This window comes from Malaya genurostris, chromosome 3 (assembly GCF_030247185.1).
Source record: "Malaya genurostris strain Urasoe2022 chromosome 3, Malgen_1.1, whole genome shotgun sequence".
Classification (NCBI taxonomy): Eukaryota; Metazoa; Arthropoda; class Insecta; order Diptera; family Culicidae; genus Malaya; species Malaya genurostris.
The window spans coordinates 88,978,171-89,003,239 of record NC_080572.1 but is presented as its reverse complement, the minus strand read 5'-3'; the positions used below and the strand labels follow the sequence as shown (position 1 = coordinate 89,003,239).

Genomic DNA, 25,069 nt, shown 5'->3' with positions numbered 1-25,069 from the left:
AAAGTTCTGTGAACTTTTCTAATTCTTTATTTAACGATATATGCACTTAGGCACACTGCACTAGCTTTTATTTATTCTGTCACAGTTTATATTATTGACTTTCTCTCTTTCAATCATTTTGACTGCTTTTGAGCAATTTAGGTCTAAACTAAGTTTTGGGCCTTCTAGTGTTGAGCACGCATCCAGGACACAAGAACTACATGTATTTCGTGAAGAAATACTAGGTGTGATTGGATGAAATGCTCCACGTGAACCGTTCTTTTCCAGAAACACACATCTCACATTCTTAGTTAGAAGGTGACATCTGTGTCCAAGTTGGAGAAATCTAAGTACATTCAAACCTTTCCCGATTTGAGAGTGTATTCACACCTGATTAATCAGTTTCGTCGTCATTGCAACTTGTAAACATTACCGATACCGAGCCGGATCGGAATGATTTGAAAGATCCTAAACGGTTCATAAAATATCAATTTACTTCTTTTAGAATTAAATTCACCAAGTTCTGGACGAATATGATAAATCAATATTCATCCCAACTGGATCAAAATAATTCAAATTGGTGACCAATTCCAGGCATAAGAATGCTCGAAACCACCTAATGACCTATTGTCAATTTCAAGCATTATTAGTCCTTTCCACTCCGTGATCGATCCAGACATCATAATAATTTTCATCTTTTACATTTATAAGCGAACGATCGATATCGGTATGGTCCGACTTTGTCAATACGCGAAGTGTAAATTGACTCCCACCCCCATCCACCAAACGGGGGTACGCGCCCTGTAGCTCATCATCCAAAGCCCAGGGTTAAATAACTCGCTTCTTTTCGCTATCGAATGTTTTTTTTTCGAAGCCTAAAACTCGGTTTTCACAGTGATTACAATCAATGTTAAAATTAAAGGAAATAGTACTGGATGACCAGAAAGTGCCTTGAGGATTAGTACTGAGCGAACGTTCTTTGAAGAAAACTCTGAGTCTAAAACTATGAGTTTTAGCAAGATTCTGAGAAAGATGTTTTGCCGCTGTGCGCCACACTTGCATACTCAGGATTAAAAAGATGAACGCGAGCACACGGCGGAGACGTTTTTGCCTATGCTGATGATGATGGTGTCGGGTGGTTACCGTTGACGAAGTCTATATCCATTATTAATCCATAATGATTAAATGAAATCGACACGAGTGCTCCGAAGCGGCCTAGGAAGGCTATTTGGGCGGAATGGTTATGAAGTCGGTTCTATGGGTTATTTGTTCCTTTTTACATCGTGACTTATACGAACAAACCCTTGAAATTAAAGGTTTTAATACTCATCACTCAGTTTTTCCGGCCAGAAGGTCAGCCAGAAGTCGAACCCGAACGACGGGACTATATGATTAAAGAAATGTAAAAAATTTATCCCTTCCCTTTGACACATAGAACTTCTTGCTTCAATCCCTCATTGTCCAATCCAGAATATGTGAGTACATATTTTCTTAAATTGCTAACTACTTGCACCCACTTTTCAAAAAAACAAACTGAATTTACTAAAGGCACAAGAATCATCAGTTATATGCATTATTTCTTATTTGTGGGCCCCTCCCGAACTGAAATCCTGGGTACGGGCCTGTGAGGAACTTTCGCAAGAAGGTGCGCCAGCTAGTCTACAATGGCTAAGTAGCAAATGTTGAGAATAATATTCTGTTGTTGTAGTCTAATATTATCAGTATATCGAATATCTAACCGACGACACGACCAGGCACTCCGAAGAAAAATCAGCATTAAAACTGTTCGCTAACGATTCACCGCCAGTTACCACAAATCTAGCGACCCCATGTAAATGATAAAAATAATCTTCTCGAGCAACACTGTTTAAGTTGCTATGGACTAGTTACCAAGGAACCCCAAAACAAATAAACATGTTTTGAAAGCGGTGGAATAGTTGTATTAGTGTTAAACTTTGTCCAAATTAAGCAGAAATGCATTTAAATGAACTCGATTTTCGGAACTTAATCGAAACTATGGATGAAACCAACGAACGAGGACAATGATCTGCTTCCAGCGAGTCATTCGTACACTTCAACTGCTTGCTTTTCTGCGCAGTAGGATTCGGTGTAATATGCCGGTGTCAAAATTGTTTTGTGTCGGTTGATTGCGCAGCAGTGGAAACAGTATTTCACCTTATTGGCCACTATTCGAGGATTACTAGTGGAATTCCACAAAGAAATCATTATACTGTACGTTATGCAGGTACCGCAGAGCACTAGCCTCGCTCAGCTCGTTGTCGGTCATTTCCATGTCTTCCTTCTCACACAACGGTTTCAAGTCAAGACCCGAATTTTGAACTTGGCTTTATAAAAGACATAACTCATACTCCTTAAGTTTTACATTCCGCTCGAGTCAGGTAAATCCATTAAAATGTTCCGTAATATAATAACCGATCTGAAATTTATTCTGTTTACATTCATCTTGCCTTCGATATGCAGTAACCAAGGTTATGGTGACTGTTATTCAAAATCAATTAATATATCAACTTGTGCTGCCAGTTTAAAAAAAATCACTAGCGTTTTCGATTTGACATTTCCAGTTTCTGAGGGGTAGTAATATTTACGATACAGTTTTGATAGACGAGTGGCAGGTCGTGTCGTCGATCTAACACTTGTGATGTATTAACAGCGAAATCAAAGTGCGTCCATACTTTCTGGGACTGTCTTTATATGACCACTATTTCCAGTGCTTCCAGTTCAATCATCTTCGAGAAAACCTAGCGAAATTATTTGACACACACACATATTGCTCAGTTCGATGAACTGAGTCGAATGATATATGACACTTGGCCCTCCGGACCGATTTTTACTAGTCAAGTGATTGCATAACCTTTCTATATGAGAAAGGCAAAACATAAAAAGAGACTTAATTGTAATTTTCCCAATGCGCACTAAATCATATTTACAGATGTGGAACCCAAATTAAATTACTTTTACTTTTGGCATTAAAAATGCCTTACTTTTCGCTATACGGGGCTGGGTGTCAATTAAATGTTTCAAAAATAGCCGCGTAACGTCATAATTTTGAATGTTAATAACTCAGTCATTTGTTGATGGATTGATTTAATTTAACAACCAATCGATTCGGAAACTTTTAATTTAAACGTGTATGGCAACGTCGTTTCAGTATTTCTATAGCATACTATTGAAAAAATGGTTAGAAATGACCTATGTTTTCATCCATCAATCTCAGCCGACCAAATTGACGTCATTTTCTTGTTCGGCATAGAAGGCTTTGCGTCATGCATAAAAACACCGCATCATTCTGCGTAGTTCGAAGAGGAATATATTAGTAGGGTAACGGCTCCCTATTTCATCTGAGCTCCTATTTCCATCTCATCCCTTCACCTCATTACTTTGAACATGAATAATATTTTAAAACCTACCTGAAACAAACTGTGAAATGATTTAAAATGATTATAAAAGCTATTGTCACACTTTTCTATTGAAAGAAATGGTTTTAAGTTCTTCTTTTATCGTTTTTTTCATTTAAACTCACTTTTCAATTTAGGACACATTTTCGTCTCAAGATTTACAGTTCGTCATGTTTCTGATTATCTACTAATCGATTCGTCTCAAAGCATGATCAATTTTTCGCACAATTACACTACCATTGAATGCTGGATGACTTCATAATTAGTAATGTTCACTTGCCACTTGTTTAATTAACGATTTGAAACTTCAAAAACTACCCGACAAACAATAAATGTCTTTAAAAATATGAGATGAAAGTTTTTCACTTAGTTCACTTGATTGCGCTTTGTTTTCATCTCATTTGGTTTCGCAAAGTTGCCAAGTTATCTCATAATGTTACAAAACAAAAATTGTTTTTCTTCTTCAAAATCTCATCAAAAAGTATGTTTTTTGGTATCCGTGACATTAGTTTAATTATAGTATTGATATTAATATTTCAATAAAACTGTTTTGGCTTCGAATATTACCAGGAAGAGCATGTTAAATACTAATGAAATAACCATTGTGGCAAATCTAGTAGCACTGGTTTCATTCCGCTATACGTCAACATAACGCTTTGAAGTGTGTGTGTTTCATCGGCTGTGCACAGAGATGCCAGATATTTTCATAGAAAATATGTATTACGTTGCATAAAAACTCTATATCTGGTCTATCTGTTTTCACTAATAAAATGATGTTTAATCTGGTTTCACTAATAAAATCTGTTAACATCATTTTATTAGTGAAAACAGATAGACCAGATATAGAGTTTCTATGCAACGTAATACATATTCTATGAAAATTTCTGGCTTCAAATAGTTCAAATTGGTTCCAAATTTTAATATAAATGTTTGTCATTGTTCATAATCAATCATCTACATAAAAGATTTCCACTTTAACATGTGATTTGCCCGTTGATTAATAATCTTTTAAAGAATCACCGCAATCAAATACTAATAGATACTCAGAGAGAAAAGTCTATTTTTTTACTTCTTTCTTTCTATGAACCTGTACAAATCTGTATTAAATTTAGGAAATCTTTACAAAATCGGTACTTTGATTTAAACCAATATGCGAACGCAAAAATCTATACAATACATATAAATTTGTATAAATGGCATCTCTGGCTCTACACTTTGTTTTAAGAAGGGCTGATGAATAAATAGTAACAATCACAGTTTTGTTCTTATTTAAAGTTCACTAATTTAACTTTTCAGTAAAATTTTAAATTTAAAGCGAAAGGTAACGGAAACGACTGAAAAATTTTTAAACGTTGAAATGATTTCAAACTGGTTCTAAAAATATCGTATATTGTCTCATAGTTGGCATTAGGCCGTTTTCAAGAAGAATTCTGACATTTTGAGCCTGAGAGTGTAATAGTGGAATATTTCGTTTTGATTGCTGTCGCCATTGCTAATTTTTAGGATGAACAAAGAATCAACGAAAGAATGGATAAAAATCCATTGAGATGAAATTAGGAGCAGAGTAGTGAACATTTCATAAGTGTTTTTTGCTGTTTTATGAACATTATTTTAATTTCCAAGGAATGTGAATCAAATCTCAATGTTGAGCAAGGCGAATGAAGCAGTAATATGAAATAGTTATAGTGATTTTAGTGGCTAAATCGAGGTTTGAAGGCGACGTCCTTACAAATGAGATGAAATAGGGAGCCCTTACCCTATATGCTGCAAATCATTTCTTGATTTCAGTTGATGCTTGACTGTGAATGAAACAAGTAGTTCGTCCAGTGAGGTGATGACTAGATTGTATATGCGTTCGCTCGTTGGATTGTCGTTTTTGCTAACTCTTCACTGTACGAGGCTGGGTGTCAATTTAGGAAAATGCAAAACTAACCGCGTAACCTTTTTTTGTCATAATTTTGAACTCTTATAAACTTATAAACTCAGTCATTTGTTGATGAATTTATATAATTTAACTAGCAACCGATTCGAAAACATTTAACTTAAACTTATGCGGTAACGTCATTAAAGTATTTCAATTGCATACCATTGAAAAATTGGATTAAGTTGACCTATGTTTTCACGAGCCAATGACAGTCGCAGTGAATGATGTCAAACTCTCGTCCGATTTGCGCAGTATGAACTATAGCACAAAAGGGAGTCTATAAAGATATGCCCGAATACATTTCTGCTTTAGTTTACCCATGGCTTACCTTGATTCTCCGGTAACTAGCAGGCCACCTTAGAACTATCGGCGATAGATTTTTCGAACCTAATTTGAAGCGCTTGTATCTCGGAGATTTGTTGATGGATTTTTCTCATTTAACTTGATTTGAAAAAGTTTAAAAATGTTTTAATTTGTCAACGAGTAGTGTGCATACAGAAATCTCCATTTACATACGAAAAACGCGGTGGTGCGCAAATAGATTCAGTATAAAGTTGTGTTATGGTGATAATCATAGGTACTTGTTTTTCATTAAATGTTCCTAAACACAACGAATTATCTCTCAGCATAATTTCTTAAGCCCTATTATTGAACTAAACAATAATCGTGGAACCTAATTGCATAGTTAGAAATTAATTTAGAATCTTATAAAAGAGATCTAGACTAAGGATCTTATAGAAGGGATCCAGAATAAGTGTAACAAAAACAATGCAATGCAAATCGTTAAGCAGTATCGATTTGAACAATCTGTCGTCCCATTAGGAAACGCTTCAAAAGATTCGGAGCTTAGTACAAATAAGTTGCACATGCTCACATATATAAAATTATCAGATGCAATAAAATGTAGTATTAGAGATAAACTCAAGATAAGCTGATCAGCGATTTTACATGTACCATTTGAATCCTCACTAAACTTGGGTCACCGCCAGTTTCAGTTAAATTATCATTTACATCAAAACAACAAGTGTCTTATCATAAAATATATAAAAATCTTCTCTAATCGCTGTTTTTAAAAAGAATAAGTTTGTACTTTCTCTGTCTTGATATAAAATTCTGATATAAAATCGTTTCTTTTGTCCAGATTTATATCTTGAGGTTGTTCGTATCAAAAATAGGTATTTTAAGTAACTTTGAAATAATCATAATTGACTTTCATTTAAAGGATATTTTCAAAAATTTTGAAATTAAAAATTAGAGTAAGTTTATAATTTGTCACTGTTTAGTGCATCCACCATCATCTCTATTTTTGTATTTATTATGAATACCTTAGAATTATTTCGTTTTTAATGTAATCGTGCTCGGTAGTGTCTTGCATACAACCCTTTAATTTTTTTTCGTGAGTTTCTTGATCGATGATTTTTTTGTTTGAAAATCGCTTGTGAAAAATTTCATTCCGGGTTTTCGGAATTTCATTTTTTTGGGCTGATTATGACTATTTAATATTTGGTTTTAGTTTCACATCAACAGTTCGAACAATACCGGGAATCAAAACGAAATTTTTAAATGTCTCAAAAATGTTTACTTAACAATATATGTAATTTACAGGCCCTCGCTGCTGGACATGGATCTGCTGAAACAAAACGACTGGATCAACTATTCGGAGTACGAGTACCAGAACAGCCTGATACCGAAAAACAGCCAAGCCATTGCGGATGTGCAACAATTTACCAATAACAACCTTAACCGAACGATTGAAAACGGTGTCTTCCAAAATCCCCGAGTGGCCGCACTCCGATCCCGGCGAAATTCGATGAGTGATAACTTGTACGCAGCGTCCACGTTCAGCGGCTTCGAATCAGTTCTGAACGTGAAACCATCCACGTTTACCATTTTGAGTCACGGAGCAGGCTACAATAGTTCTACTATTAGCACGCAACCCGAAAACTCCAAGTCCAGTGAAAACATGAGTGAATACGAACGATTGCTGCGGTATCACAGGATCGGGGCGACGACTCCCATCATTAAAGACACGATCACCACCGGATCAAATTTCAGGTAGTGATAGTTCTAGTCTTGTTACCAACACAAAATAACACAAGTTCTGTTTTTTTTTTCTAGAGTATCCGAAGCACGCCAACACAAGAAACCGGCGTTCACAATCATCAACGAAGTTCTGCCGAAATCTCATTCCTTTGATGCAACACCCAGCCCACAGCAGTTGTATCAGACCAGGCAACGTCTGGCAGCAAATCGGATACTATCTGCCTGTTCCATCGGTAACAGCGGTTTCTATAATCGCAATATCGAGCTCTTGTCGGCCGATAATATTCATATTCCCGCCTACCAGCGTCGATTCAGTTATTCGGAAGCATCGCAAACTTCGCCGGCTCGGCGAAAAAAGTCCACCAAGAAGAAAGGAAAGGAAGCAAAACGCAAAAAGAGTAAAACGACTATCTCCATTGTCAATCCCGGCCGAAAACAGAAGGGAGTCCTGGGAGTAGTAAACAAAACACTCTTATCACCTGAAAATAGCAACAAGTTACATGACAAAAGTGCCAAATTGATAGTTACCACACCGTCAGACGATGGACGCTCGATAACTCCTGAAAGTGAACTGCCAGATCGAATCGAAATCCCCGAGCATTTAATGCGAAACATGAAACTGCTATCGTACAAACCATTTGGTGGTAGACCGATGCTTTCGCCGGTTCCGGACAAAAGTTCGATGGAGAACTCGCAAATCGATTTACAGGAGCAATCCCCAGCCAAACAACAATCACCGAAAAAGGAAAAGAGTCAAGGTTATTTCCGGAAACCGGTTTTCAATATCCGTGGATTACTTTCGCCCCGAAAACCGAAAGAACAGGAGAACTCTCCGGCAAAGACGGACAAAGGAAGTGGCGGATTAGGGGCGATAGCGGCAGCAGGGGCTGTAGCTTTAGCGGCTGCTGCCGCCGGTGATAAGGAAAAGAAAGAAGAACCACCAAAACGAAAGAGGTTCAATTTAGCTAGAGCAATTATTGATTTCGGAAAGAAATCCGACGTGGAAGAAAAACCGAAGGAACCACAACCACAGCAGATGAAATCGGAAGCGGCTACGAAGCGCGACGGGAACCGAAAAGACTCGGAAGGAAATCGTGTGAGGGATTTGAAAAAGCAAGATAAAACAAGAAGAAGTATGAGCCCGCGGAAAGGTGAAGATGATGTGCATGAGAAACCCAAGTCACGGAAAGGAGTACTGAAAGGAGTCGCAAAGATGTCAACGAAAGGTAGCATTAGTAAGAAAAGTTCTGAGAAATTATCGAAGTCTGATAAGGTTTCAAGCGGCAGACAACGGGAAAAGAGTGCCCGAGATGTCAGTGGCCGGGCTGGAACGAGAGCAAGCAGCGGAAAGGCATCGGCAAAATCGTCTAGAGCTGTCGAAAAAAACGCAAAAGCAGGAGGTAAAACTCCTCAGAAACTGGGACCTAGTCCTAAGGGAAGACAACTCAGAAGAAGCAGCTCAACTAGTGCAATGAAGGTAGATAGTGTAAAGAAAGCTAGTCGGTTATACGAGAAAAACACCAAAGCAAGCGATCGTAGCGGAAAGTTGTCGAAGGGAGACAAAAAGACAAGACAATCAACGGACAGTCTGTTTAAGAAATCGGATAGCAAATCAGATCTGAAAGCAGCTACTGCAAAAGAAATACAAAAACGAGATTCGGAGAAATCGTTGAAAAAAAGTGACAGCAACAAATCGCTCGGGAAGCTAAGTAAAAAAAGTGACTCGAAAAGTTCGCTGCTAGGAAAAAGATCTGATTCCAAATCAAGCCTGCACCAGACTGATATGAAAGGAGGTATGAGTGAAGCAGCCCGACCCGACAGCAGTGCCGGTAATGCTGTTGGTTCGGGAACCGACTCAGGAACTCCAAAGAATGCCTCGGCAACTCCCGTTAAGCCAGTTAGAATGACTCCGAAAAAAATTCTTCAGAGCAAAGGATCACTCATCAGCTTGCTAAGCATGAAAAGTGGAAGCAGTCGGAATGTAGCTGATCCCGAAAAAGGAATGGCCGATGGAGGCAAGAGTGGCTCTCGACCCGGAACCGGTACAGCTATTGGTCGGTTGAAATCGGCATCCGTAAGAAATCTAAACGAAAAACCTGGCACACCGAAAAGTAGCGATTCCGATCTCGGTTCACGCACCAGCATTCGTGATAAACCTGGCAGCACCAGAACTACTCGGCGGGCTCTGAGCAAAAACAACAGTCTCATTTCGATGAAAAGTATTGCTTTGGCCCGTTCCTTCACTAACATCCACCGGCCAGCTTCGAGGGAAAACAGTGAGCTGGCAGCGAAAAACGATCTGATGGCACAAATGGCCAAGGTGCAGGAAGGTTCCTTGGAACAGGATGACGGTGATGACACAGGAGGCGGAAAGGGCAAAGCGGGAATCACCACGTCAGCTACTCATGAACTGAAAGTTGCCGGCGACGGAGAAGGTCACAAGGTGCAGGAGCACAGTGGAAACAGTCACCCGTCGGCAATGATGCAAGGAGCGGATGCAAAGAATAACCTAGCAAGTGCCAATACTGACCCGATGACGATGCAAAGTCGTCAACATGGAAATGACCCGAGGTAAGTGAACTGACGTAGGAATTCGTGGCTATTGCTAGCGTTGAAGTCACTTCCTAGCAGCACAGAAATGGCTTTCCGTAAGGAAAATGTAATACCTGGAGAAAAAATACAACAAGGCAATTCAGGTTCAGGGAGAGTTGAATGCATTTTAATGTAGAAACGTTTGTTTTGGGTGAAAATTTTCGTGGTTTTATCATCATTCACTCAGTGTTCAGTTATTACAATCCAAGAGGATCAATAACTGTAACAATTGAGCACTGTTTTATCACACTGTTTGTTTCAACAACATAGGGAACTCAGTCGGTGTTGAACAGTCGTTCGCACCGCACGCGTATAGCTCTTGGTTCCTGGAATTTTTTTCTGGCTACCTAGAGTTTCCTTGATTCAAGGCTTCAGTCTTTTTCAAGGCTACATGAATCACTAAGAGTCTTTTAAAGACTAACAATTAGTCAGTTTTTCTCAAGACTATACAAAAAGTGATATTCTAATATAATCAGTCTTTTTCAAGACTATGAAATTAATCAGACTTTTTTAAGGCTAGCTATTCGAAGAGCTATTCTTCGATCTAATCAGTCTTTATTAAGACTACCACAAAATCAGTCTTTATCAAGCCTTTTCCAAACTAGGTGTTTAATCGAAGACTAATTTAGCCTAGTTAATTTAATTTCAAACTTCATTCATTTCAAAAATGCCTGCGTCCAACCGGAAAGGCAACAAGCCTAAGGCTAAAAATAATTCAATACAGAATAAATCACAATCCGTTATTCAACATTTTTATAATAACATTCACGATCTTATAGAATCTGAATGTAAAAATAAAAGACAACGGACGGATTTCCCTTCCGTTGATCCTATGCCGTCTAACAATATTTACGAGATTCTTCCTGAATCCGATTGTAGCGACATAGAAGAAAATTCTTCAAAAATTCCCAAAATGGACGCTTGTCGTTCTGGGAAGAAACATCAATCTATGCCACCAGTGACGGTGATGATTTCCGACTTTCAAAGCATTCCGTACTTTCTACTTTTCTCCCGGAAGTAAAAGTCTCATTTCAAATCGGACAAAGAGGAGAATGTCGAGTCTTGGTTGATGGATTGGAAGATTACGAACGTCTTATTCGATATTTGTCCGAGAAACTTCATAAATTTTATTCATATGATATAAAATCAGACAGATCCTTCAAGGCTGTCTTGAAAGGCTTATCAAATGATCAAAGTACTGATGAAATTGAAAATGATCTAAAAGAATTGCTTGGTTTTGCCCCTTCCCAAGTAATACTTATGAAAAAAAGAGCGAATGGTACTTCTAAACCACGCTCTGGAATTTCCCATGAACTTTACCTAATACACTTCAATCGAAGTGATGTAAACAATTTGAAAACTTTAGAAAAAGTACGTTTCATTTCCCACATTAAAATTCATTGGGAACATTATAAACGACATAATCGTATTGCAAACTTAACGCAATGTCGTCGTTGCCAAGGCTTCGGCCATGGGACCAAAAAATGTCATATGGATATACGGTGTTTGAATTGTGGTAAATCGCATTCGAAAGACGTTTGTCCAATGAATGAAACCACTGATAAATTTTCATGTTCAAATTGCGATGGAAATCATAAATCCAATTATTTGAAATGTCCTGTCAGGGAAAAAAATTTTTAAACGCTCGTTCGCTTAGACAACAAGTCAAATCAACGACCTTGAATTTACAGAACATACCTGAAAATCAAAAAAACGTTACAAATGCCACGCCTAATTCGTCTAAGGCACTTAGTGCTTCGAGTTTAAAACAAAAAACAGGTACGCCTTCCAATTCGTCTTCTAACGAAAACAATTTATTGACAGGTAGATCGACCTCGTCATCATCTTTTTCTAATGACAGTTACGCTTTGGAAACAGGTTGACAAATACATCTTAATTCTTATAATGTAAATAATCAAAACACAGGAACACCTTCCAGTTTATCTTCTAACGAACACAATTTATTAATAGGTAGATCGGCCAAATCATCTTCTTCTAATGGCAGTTCTAATGGCAGTCTACCTACCAATGTTCATGCCATTCGCTTCTTTAAATGAAGTCGATTTAGGCGATATAACGGAAAATAAAATGATCTACGTACAAGATCAACTTTTTCAAATGATCATCCGAATGAATTCGAGTTCATCACTTTTTGAAGCATTTCAAATCGGATGGCAATTTGCAAATAATATTATAATGAATTCAAAATTTAACAGTGATGTTAAATAATTATTTGAATATTTTAAATTGGAATGCTCGATCTTTGAAATCGAGTGAAGATGAATTTTATAATTTTCTCAAAGTTCACAAAAATCATATTGCCATTGTGACAGAAACTTTTCTTAAACCAAATGTCAAATTGAAAAGTAATCCACATTATGTGGTTCATCGATTTGACAGGTTTACTGGATTGGGTGGTGGAGTTGCCATTTTTGTCCAACGGCAAATTAAACATCGAATTTTACCTTCTTCCAATACTAAAGTTATTGAAAGCTTGGGAATCGAAGTTGAAACCATTCATGGAATTTATTTCATCGCTGGAGCATATTTGCCATTCCAATGCACCGACGAACAATTAAATTGCTTTAAATGCTATTAGCAAAATCTCACAAGATATCGACCGAAATTTTTCGTAATGGGGGACTTAAATGCTAAGCATGTCCAGTGGAATTGTAGGCAAAATAACAGTAATGGTAAATTACTTCATAATCAACTCTCAGCTGGTTACTTCACAGTTCTTCATCCCAGTAATCCTACTTGTTTCTCTTCCGTGAAAATCCCGTCTACAATTGATCTGGTTCTAACAGATTAAAGTCACATTTGTAGTGAACCGATTACACATGCTGACTTTGACTCAGATAATCTTCCTGTAACATTCAGACTTTCCAACGAAGCTATAATTAATTCAATTAGTTCTATATTCAACTATCATAGAGCTAATTGGTTGGATTACAGATCTCACATTGAAAATCATGTGGATCATGAAACTACTTTAGAAAATTCTGCGGACATCGACACAGCAATTGATAATTTGAATCATTATATTATCGAAGCTAGAGATCTTTCAGTTCCCAAAGCTCAAACTAAATTAAATTCTCCTATCATCGATGACAATCTTCAACTGCTCATTCGGTTGAAGAATGTTCGTCGACGATAATATCAACGTTCTCGTGATCCTGCTATGAAAAACATAGTTAAGGATTTACAAAAAGAAATTAAACATAGATTTACTCATTTGCGAAATGAAAATTTCGCTAAAGAAGTTGAACAAATTAAATCATATTCTAAAGCTTTCTGGAAACTTTTTAAGGTTCTTAAGAAACCTCAGAAACCAATTCCTGCTCTCAAGGAAGGAAATCAAATACTTCTTAAAAATGGCGAAAAAGCTCAAAAACTTGCTCAGCAGTTCGAGAGTGTCCACAATTTTGATTTGAACGTTGTGAGTCCTATTGAAAATGAAGTCTCACTGAAATATGATCATATTTCAACCCAAGTGTTATCACAAGATGACATTATTGAGACGAATTTTGATGAAATTAAATCAATTATTAAGAAACTCAAAAACATTAAGGCTCCTGGTAATGATGGAATTTTTAATATTCTTATTAAAAATCTTCCCGATGTTGCCTTGAGACTCCTGGTTAAAATTTTCAACAAGTGTTTTTCATTAGCTTACTTCCCAAAAAGATGGAAAAACGCTAAAGTAATTCCTATCCTAAAACCTGATAAAAACCCAGCAGAAACATCCAGTTATCGACCAATTAGCTTACTTCCTTCTATCAGTAAACTTTTTGAAAAAATTATCTTGTTGAGAATGATGACTCATATAAATGAGAATTCAATTTTTTTACCAGAGCAGTTTGGATTTCGTCATGAACATTCAACTACTCATCATCTTGTAAGAGTTACGAACATGATAAAAGCAAATAAATCTTCTGGGTTGTCCACTGGAGTTGCTCTTATAGACATAGAAAAAGCATTCGACAGTGTTTGGCACAAAGGTTTAATAGCAAAAATGTCTGATTTCCAGTTTCCTATTTATTTGATCAAAATGATTCAAAATTATTTAATTGATCGTACTCTTCAGGTTAGCTCTCAGAATTGTAAATCTGAATAGCTACCCGTACGAGCAGGTGTTCCGCAGGGTTCGAGCGTAGCTCCTATCTTGTATGATATTTTCACTTCTGATCTTCCAAATCTACCCGTTGGTTGTCAGAAATCGTTATTCTGTGACGACACAAGTCTGATAGCCACAGGTAGAAATCTAAGAGTGATCTGCAGTCGCCTACAAAGAAGTTTAAATATTTTCAGTGATTATCTGTCAAAATGGAAAATTAAACTAAATGCATCAAGAACGCAATTAATTATCTTTCCTCATAAGCCAAGAGCTTCTTTTCTTAAACCAAACAATAAACACATTCTCAAATTGAATGACTTGGAATTGACATGATCTGATCAAGCTAAATACTTAGGTTTAACGTATGACAAATAACTCACTTTCAATAATTACATTGAAGGAATCCAGGCAAAGTGTAATAAATACATACATTCCTCCCTGGTTTAGTACAAATGAGTTACACAGACTCACAAATATAGAACCATTAGATGTAATGTCACATAATATTATAAGTAAATTCCGACAAAAATCGATGCAGGATTGAATCCAGGTCCATAACCCTGCTCTAGATGTAGACTCAAGTCAAGAAGCTAGGTTCAGGTCTAGAATCCAAATCCATGCTCAGAGATGCTTCCATCCAAATCCATGCTTATTATTGAGTGAGAGGACTTGCAAGTTTTCCTAACAATCATAGAACCAAATACTAACAAAACTAATACACACACAATCATTCACATCTTCATTCCTAAAACATAATTTTTGTATTTAGTTTCTCCGTGGAACCTCCGTGGGTCGTAAATAAACTGTTTGATTTCATATGTTTTCGTTTTTATCTCTTATACAAGTAAAACCAAGACCATAAATGACTCGAAAAGTTACTTTTGGACGAGCACCTGAAAAAAAAAATCACAGTGTTGTCCACATACGCTACAAGGAAACACACCTAATGCAGTGCTTTTCTCGATTACCCAACGAAAAGACAGACTGCAATTATGACCGATAAAATAACAATAACGAAATCCCAAAAAACCGGCGTCACAAGCTCTCAGAGACAGTTACAAATCGAATCGTTCTGCCAACTGAACTACTGTGGATGTGATGATACACAACTCAGAAGACTTCCCGGTAGAAAAGGAACTTGATATTTGATCTGACTGTGCACGGCCGGTGTGGTTAACATTTTAGTTGTTCCCTGTGGTAGAATTTCGCACACAAAAACTTTCCCACATTCACATTTCCCCTATCAGGCGATCTCTCTTTAATTCGTCGAGCAGTTGTATTTTAGATTTCGTTGTGTCTCTATTGACATTGCTTACCCAATGTTTGATTTACCCAATGTTAGGATCTTGAATTAATAATTAATTTCAACCGCGTGAACTGTAAGATAATGATTCGATTGCCGGAGAATTTTATTAATTTTTTTTTCTTGGTTGACAGTTGAACGTATAATATATTCAAAATGGGTATTCGAACAGAAAAGTTTGGAAACCACTGGTCTAGATCAATTAGCAATCAGCGACTTTCATAGCTCGGTAGTGGATGAGGATTAGTCCAAGGGAAACCCTTACCAGAATACCAGTGCTAATTGATGCCATCTATCGGGAAACCCCGGAAGTTAATTAGGAGTACACCTACTAATATATGAATACTATGACACCGAAAGCAAAGCAAAGTCTTGGCATTACATTCCTGTGGTGGAATTTGGCCTTTCTGCTTCAAAAGACTTCGCAGCCGATTCTTAGTGTACAGAATCATTGCATGGCTACTACTATGGATCCTACTGACACTAAGAATCCTTCCAGGTCGGGGCTTGAACAGACGACAGCTGGCTTGTAGGACCAGCGTCCTATGCATTGAACCGCCAACCCGGGACACCGAACTTAAGTTTATTTTAAGGCCTGAGGACAGTGGGTCGCGTATATATTTTGATTCTCCCTTCCTGACTCCCTTTGCGTGTCTGTGTTTAGGTACTATGCTGAGTAGATTTTATATCTCTTCTCTCCTCTTCTATTCCTGTTTCACAGAAAGTATAAGACTTTATTTTTATTTCGACAACATAAATGTTGTTATGGACTAATTGTATCTAAACTAAATTATCACGCAAGTTTTCAAAGTCGAGATATTCTAAGAACAAGTAGAGATATGTCATTCAAAGTGTTGCAATTTTCAGCAAAGAAACAGTAAAAATGTGAAAAAATAGTTGTATTTATCAGTGGTTCAGAGAATAACACACTGATATCATAAAACAGTTGACGTATGGAGAAGCGTCAGAGTAAACATAACAGTGCCCTTTTCTTCGACCGTACAGGGCTTTCAGAATGGGCTGCAAAATTGGTCGAAACCGAAGATCACGCTCCGCATCTGAATGTGCTTAGTACCAAGACGCCTTATGTTAGATTTATTCGCGTGCATGGTAACTGTTTTATGATTGCAACCCAATATTTATGTAATAAACTTTCCAAGCTACCCAGCACTTCCGCACGATAAACTTCAATTTACGGTAAACACCGGTTCTCGTTTCTCAGTTCCCCATCGATCGATGTGAGCTTAGTTACGTTCAATCAACGGTAGTTGCTGTGGATGTAATTTAAATTTGCTACTGTCCCGTGTGCTGAAATGACCAGCCAATTTTATTCCACAGTGAAATTTTTAACGACCTGTAGGGGATTGAGGGGATAACAGGGACATAATTTTTTTTCAGATAGCTATTCATATTCGGGAATGTTTAACAATTTATGATAAAACGTTGAGTTTTAAATTAACAAAGTCCATGATCACAGGCCAGGCAAATAATGTGAGTGAGGTACCGTTACTCACTCTTGAATTAACGGTGTATTTTTTATAACGTCGTTCACGTGCACCGCATTTTCAAGGGTTTCATTCTACAATTACGACATCTTTCGTGACAGAAGTTTTTTTAGCCTTATTCTTGGTTATAACAGTTCGGTTAAAAAGTTCGTATCGTTTAAAAGAAACACACATTTTTTTGCCAAAATTCGTTTTTATTATTCAACATAATTGCCATCAGAGGCGATACAGCGATTATAGCGATCTTCCAACTTCTCGATACCATTTTTGTAGTACGATTTGTCCTTTGCCTCAAAATAGGCCTCAGTTTCAGCGATTACCTCTTCATTGCTTCTAAATTTTTTACCAGCGAGCATTCTCTTGAGGTCTGAGAACAGGAAAAGTCACTGGGGGCCAAATCTGCAGAATACGGTGGATGAGGGAGCAATTCGAAGCCCAATTCGTTCAATTTCAGCATGGTTTTCATCGACTTGTGATACGGTGCATTGTCTTGATGAAACACAACTTTTTCCTTCTTCAAATGAGGCCGTTTTTTTTAAAATTTCGTCCTTCAAACGCTCTAATAACGCTGTATGCCAGTCACTATTGATGGTTTTTTCCTTTTCAAGGTAGTCGATGAAAATTATACCATGCGAATCCCGAAATACAGACGCCATAACCTTACCGGCCGATTGTTGAGTCTTTCCACGCTTTGGGTTCGGTTCATCGGGTGCAGTCCACTCAGCTGACTGTCGATTGGACTCCGGAGTGAAGTGATGGAGCCATGTTTCGTCCATTGTTATATATCGACGAAAAAAATCGGTTTTATTTCGATATAACAGCTCCAAACACTGCTCAGAATCATCAACTCGTTGTAGTTTTTGATCGATTGTGAGCTCACGCGGCACCCATTTTGCACAAAGCTTTCTCATATCCAAATATTCGTGAATAATATGTCCAACACGTTCCTTTGATATCTTTAGGGTGTCAGCTATCTCGATCAACTTCACTTTACGGTCATTGAAAATCATTTTGTGGATTTTTTTCACGTTTTCATCGGTAACAGCCTCTATGTTCATCGTCTTCGGTGCTCAAATGACCAGTACGAAATTTTGCAAACCACTTACGAATTGTTGCTTCGCCCGGTGCAGAGTCTGGATAACACTCATCAAGCCATTTTTGGTATCGGCGGCACTTTTTTTCATCAAAAAGTTGTGTTTCATCAACACACGAAATTCCTTTTTTTCCTTTTTTTCACAATAACAAAAGTAGCTTCACTTAAAATGCCATATCTCACAAACTAATAATCAGACAGCTGTCAAATTTATACACGTATCTTTTGAAGGTTGGTACTAACTGAAAATGGTATGGATTTAATTCTAGTGGCGCCCTCTACGAACTTTTCAGTCGATCTGTTATAATTGCTATAATTGCATGCATCATAAAAGACTGGCAACAAACTGATAGTCGTTCTCAAGACATCTTCATCAAACCATTGACAGCCTTTCATTAAACTGTTTATACTTTTTTCCCTTCAAAGATTTATATTTAAACATAGATTCCTGAATCGCTTCAAAAACCGCAGGTGGGTTATGTATGAGACATAACCGGATTGACGTGAATACGAATAATATTGGTTCGATGAAAATGAACTGTTTCCTTATAAAGCACGGATATCATCTTCAGCGAATAACAAATACTGGTTAAAATTGGAGCTAAATTATAGACATACAATAGCAATAATAATAAGTCCAATATCGAACATGATAACACACAACGGAAAAAATAATAGAAATATCTTATTATAACCCCATGTGCTATCCAAAATAATAAACATTTAAACTAGAGTTGTCATACACTCAAACCACCGTTTACTAACATATATTTTACGTAACTTTTTTTACGAACCAAATCTCAAATAACGTTAACCTTTTTTACGAACCTACCTCGTAGAACGATGTTTTGATGTAGAACACATCTTTATTTTCTCTATAGGGGTGCAAATCAGAAACTCAAGGAAAAATACACGTAGAGATGTGGTCAGGTTTTAAACACCTTCAGCTCAGTCTATTTTGTATCAATTATGAATATTATTTCATCATTTGATTGGAAATATTTCTAACTTTCGATTTGAATGTATCAAGCCACGTGTTTTCAATTATATATGATTGAAATTTTGATTAGTAGCGAGCAGTGTCTTATTTTGTCTGCTAAAAATCTCCGGCATACTGGATTTCCGTGCCACAGACGACGGTTTTGAAAAAGTAAACGATATATCAAAGAGAAAGCATCGTTCTGATTGGTCAATCGATGCAAAAGCGGAGCTGTTGGAAGCACACGAATCTATAAATAGAAGCGAAATTATAAAACGATTTGAAGCTTTTTTTAAAGTTTTGATTGGTATGCTCTGATTTTTGCAAGTTCGGATGAAATTCCATGTTATGTAGATTCGCCTGAGAAATCGACAACTACCCCAGGGTAAATTTTGAGTGCTTAAGATTATTTTCTAATTTATAAAAGATGAAATCGATCGACAATGAGAAAAAGTTTATCGCTTCAACCGAAATCGCAGAATGGTAGGGAAACTTAACGCTATAAAAATAACTACTTGCATACAAAACTTGAACACAAGGTTGGCGAAGAGAAGCTTAAATATCGAAATCCGTATCGCAAGTATGTACAAAGATATAATTGCATACATTTGGGTTATTGGTGTTATTTCGTCGTTATTAAACAAATACAAATCAAGACAAACAATGTTCAGTGTTGGTTCCTAATCAAGATCAATCTAAGCAGACTCTCGTGCAATTGCGGATTCAAAAGTGTGACAATTGATTGAACTGTTTGATTGTAAATCATTAGAAATTTTGGTTGCTTTGTTCCACATCAATGGCTCGAACAACCCCATGGGGCTGATCCTTGCAGTTTTTTGTTTCACTTATAGAGGTTTTAACCTTAAGATCATTCGCCTCTTCGGACCAGAAAAGCTATCTGACCCCATGTGCGGGGTTGGGGGTCGAACCCAGGTGGGCTTCATGAAAGGCATCGACTAACCCATCACGCTATACTCGTCCCCCAGTCCTCAGTTAGGCGGCCATGTTGTTGTGGTAAGCATCTTTGCAAACTAGAAATTTTTTGAACCAATTTAAAGAAGTCCCTACTCGTCCCATGGTTAGTTATGAAAAAAATCGAGATTTTCTTAGGGGATTTCATAACCTTTTAGTTGAATCGGTTGAGCCATCTTTATGAAAACACTGTGCGGTGTGAAATAAAAATTTCAAAATAAGTGAAAAAAAACTTTTTTGTAACGCATATAACTTCTTCATTTGTTGATGGATTTATATTTTTCAACCATCAAACGTTTTGAAAACTCTAAACTTAATGGAAAAACAAAAAATCAATTTGAATAAAGCCCGTTTTCACGAGCCAATCGGAACACGTTATCAGGGAAACCAGCAAACTGCGCGGATATCAAAGATAATGATTGAAATTGTTTCATCATTCTTTCTGAAGCGGTTCGCGCGGCACGACGGGCAGTGCGAAACATTTCACGGCCTTCAGTTTCATTTTGCCTGGAGCGGTCATAATATATCTGGAGCGGTTACTGCAGCAGAACGGCAATACGACAAATTTTACGTCTCAGTCGGTTACGACAATACGACAAATTTTACGTCTCGGTCGGTTACCTTCCGTCGGAGTCAGCTCCGTCACCGTAACCGACAAAATCAGTTGAATGCATTCTTATGGAATCATGTACACACAATGTCACCTTCATGGAACGTCCTAATGGCCGCCGGATGCGAACGTCACGCCAAAGAAAGTATTAAACTAGTTTTGACGGACGTTGACATTCCGGTGATGGTAACGAAAGGAGACGCACCGTCTGAATCGTAACGCGAAGTAGAAATCGCTCTGCACACTAGCAGCGGTTTTCATTTCCGGAGTTTTCTTCATGAGCCACCATAATAAATCTAGCAAAGAATAGCGATATTCTCACAATTTAATCATTCGGTATCTCGATCGTAGCAGGCGTGCGTGTCTGTCACGGTCCCTGTCACGACACCATCTTGATGAGATCAAAATCGGAACTTCAAAGCTTCACCTGATTGCAACGTATATAAACAATCAGTAATGTAATTGTTTTACGTTGTTTACCTTGTTTATTGCACGAAAATTAGAGAATTTTGGTTCGACTCTCTCACAATAACTTGTCGGTTTACCTAAAATACAACAGATAGTGTTTCAAGTGGATGGAATTTTCACAATTTGAGAGTCGCGATGAGTATCAAAACATCGCAGTGTTTGGGGCTCAAGACACGAGGGGCTCAACGTAATCGGTGTACTTTCAAATGGCTGGTGCTAACATACAGGTGTCATATGGCTGGTCGGTCAAACTTGCGTTTGTTTTGATAAAATAAGTTTTTCTGACGAGGTTTTATCATAAAATAGTAAAATATTTTATATAAAACATCGTCGGTTGCATTAGTTTTTTGTGTTTTAATTTATGTTTGTGTTCGTTCGGAAATTCAAGATAAACCGGAAGTCACCATCTTGAATTTTAAAAATAACTTAAACATCGTTTTCCGACATCTACTCATCAAACCGCTCATGGTCCGAAAAATGAAGGAAATTTAATATAAAATTACTTCACTTCACTTTTCAATATATTTTAAAAGTAAAACTAAGCGTCAATATAAATAAACGATCATATTCATTGAAATTAATGTATTGGTTTAATTCATAAGAACGTATTTGTTTTTAGGCGTACTGGTAATGGTGTAAGATTTCATCCATTTTTTAATTTTTCAACATTTTCTACAAAGCTCCTTTTAATAAACCAAAAATAATCATTTTTGTAAATGTTTTTACTAAGAAAATGGAAGAAATATTTCGTTGTCTTATTTACACAATTTAAAGGGGTCACGCTACACACTTCGTAACTTCATATTACTTGGTTTAAGCTTTCCATAAAGTATATTTATGTGCCTTTTGGTCTGCGACCCTGCTTCCTATTAGTAATTAAAGTTAGTGTATATAAAAGTTTAAATGTTAAATAACTTTTTAGGGAAAAGGCCAAACCGTATACAGTCTTCAACGAAAATGTGTAATTTTACGTTTTTAGTAATTGTCTCCAACATAGTAGACACTGAAAATAATTGTGAAATAAAGTTATGTACAAAAAATTGATTTTAAGTGGTTTCAAACGAAAATGTTTCATATATCCGTTTTTGCGTTAGACCTATAGCTTCTTCGGCAAAGCTTTTTCTCATTAGAAGTTCTAAAATTTAGTAGAAGACATCGTTTTTCTATCTCTTAAAGGAAAAAAGTTGTTGAAATGAACTTTATCGTAGTAGGCTTTGTATATTTTTTTATCGTGATCAAATCACGATATATTTTTTTATGAAAAAGTTCTCCAAAGAAACTATGTATATCGAATAAACGGTTTACCAGCTAGAGAATTAAGTTCACGTTTTAGTCGATTCAAACCACTGTGCATGGGGCTGAACATTGTAGTTTTTGCATAAAATGAAAACGATATCTTTACCGTACTCTTGAAACGGATTTGAAGGGTAGATTCCGGAAAACAATGTTTGAAGTCGTTCTAACATCTAATATGGCGACACCCGGTTTATTGACATTCCTTGAAAACACTTACAATATGGACATTTTCGAAACTGATTTGATGTGTAGGTACCAAAAAAACGATGTTTGGAGTCATTCCGAAATTCAAGATGGCGATATATTGATATTTCTTGAAAACACTCACATTATGAATATTTTCGGAGCGCATGATTAGATATCAGAAAACGATATAAAATTTTCTTCCGAAATCCACGAAGTTAATTCCAAATAATGTAAACTTTTTTTTACGAACTAACTCGATTTACGAACCCCCGTATAGTTCGTGAATGGAAGTTTCGGTGTACAAATCAGTGGAAATATTTTGTGAAGAATATAACTATAAATTCAGCATGTTTATGCTTCCATGTTAGTTTCCAATCAAAATCGGATTTTGAGTCACACTCACTCTAATTCACATTACCATTTCTGCTGATTATTCGATTTTCAAAGATTGTTCGCAGAACATCGATTGTTTCGTTGGCTGTGTGGTACGTAGCACCGTCCTGTTGAATTTTTACATTCGAAATTTTTCGTGTAACACGTTGTATTTCTTAATCAAGTTAAAAAAACTACACAGTTTCCAGCAACAACGAATAAGTTTTGCAATATTCAAACCATTCATTACTATTTCGGTCTTTTTGCGAAAAAATTCAATCTTTTTAATCGGTACCGTCTACCATTATATAAAAATGTTCGAAATAAAAAAAAAGAAAGACATACACGTGAAAATACTTCTTTATTCAATATCATATGAAACATTTCCTCTAATTTAATGCAGATGTAATCAACAATAAAATATCTGATACCACTTGCACACCATGAAGTAAACCAAACGCATTTAAACCAATACACAAAAAAAAACAATTTAAAAAAAGACCGAGAAAAGTATGCGATAACTAATTTTCTAATTAGAATCTGTCAGACTGGAAACCTGCACACTTGATTATTTTCACTTCCGAATTGCACATTTTAACAGATAAGTAATTCTAAAAGTTCTTCAAATAACATTCAGAGTCCTGAGAAAGGCTGATTTTGTAAAATGTTTCCCATCGTTGATCTATTTTTGTTGTATTTTGCTCCAATGCAAACGACCATCAGCTGGATGACGCAATTGCTATTGTTTGAAATGAAACTCGCACTGCTAACGTCCCGAAGCAGAACTGCTTCCTGTGCGGATTGATTCAGTACTGAACTGAATTCTTGATACTGGAACTTAATCTGAGCTCTGGACCTGAGCCAACCGGAATGATGCATTTGCTTTACGTTCTGTTCAGTCAACTGCGCAAACTAGAATGAACGAAATATATCAAGTGTTAACCTTGTATACCTACCCAGTAGGTAACGCAGAAATGAACCATACAATTGAAAATGTTATCAGAAATGAATGATCATATTTCCGATGGCATGTAGCAAAAATCATGTTGATACGTTAGATACAATAAGAGATATCCACGGTCAAAAACTTATCACTCCATAACAAAGCAAGTCGTTTGTGAAAACGAAAAGTCTACGTAGACTATCAATTGGAAAGGGTGGGGGGCTGTATCTAAAAAGTCCTACGAAAATCTACAAGGTGGACAGGGGGGTTTCAAAAAGTAGCAGATTTTGGTCTATGTGGTTTATGAGACCTGTGTTTTACATTTTTTGAGGAATGCAAACAACTAAATGTTGTTTTTATATCAGAACGTTTCATACCTCTGGCTCCCGCTCATCGAACCTCTCGCTCACCTATCAACAAACCAACCATTATTTAAGAGTTACTACCATAGCAAGTAGTCTAAAATATTGCGGCACCGCAACCCCCATAGTTTATGCTTATGGTGCTTCAGTTCGGGGACTGCGCGTATGTTCCGTTCCGTGAAAACTTCAGTTTACAGTCTACGGCTAACGATTTTTGTAGTTTTCGTTTGAGAAAGAAAGTAAAAAAGCAAACTTTCGAGCCAAATAGTTTTCTTCTGTTTTACATACCACAACATTTCACTCAATTTTATTGAGGGGATTCTTTGTCGACATATTTCATTTGTCATCGTAGCCATTTGATTCGCAAACATCTGACTGAACATTTGGTGTTCATTTAGAGCACTATTTCAAATGTGCATACTTTTTACTCACTCAGTTCACTTGTGCAGCAAAATATGGAAGGAAAATCAGCACATTAACAATAGCGTGGGGAATATTAATTATTAGATCAAGAAGTAGTGAAGTAATAAAACCGTTTAGTTGAATTGAAATAGGTCAAGTTTTCGTAGTATTTCAGGTGCTATTTACACGTTACGTCTGGCGGGCGTCACCGGAGAGACGTTTACACACAACGTCAACGGTTTGATACGTTTTGACGCAAAGCACGAGCTGATGCATTAATAAAAATCTAAACCAACTCTGGCCGATGAATGCGTTCTCCATTTACGTTATGGGAAACTGACGTATCGTCTGAATCTTACTTTACTGTTAACACGAACGGCCAACGGTAAATTCTCATTAACTTTACATTACCTACCCTTTCTTTAATTTCTTTGAGTCTCCAACGTTCTGCTCACAGTTTTGTTAATACTTTTCACTGATTTCCAACCTCTCCAACAAACACCCATA

General features: G+C 36.9%; 1 protein-coding gene across 1 annotated transcript in view; it reads left to right on the top strand.

Moving 5' to 3' along the window:
* The window catches only part of LOC131439405 (protein stum), a 215,749-nt gene that overhangs the window by 149,058 nt on the left and 41,622 nt on the right, over positions 1 to 25,069 (top strand). Inside the window, exons 3-4 of the mRNA XM_058610367.1 lie at positions 6,925 to 7,374; positions 7,438 to 9,933. Coding sequence (XP_058466350.1) covers positions 6,925 to 7,374; positions 7,438 to 9,933 — 2,946 coding nt within the window. The remainder of the gene's footprint in view (positions 1 to 6,924; positions 7,375 to 7,437; positions 9,934 to 25,069) is intronic.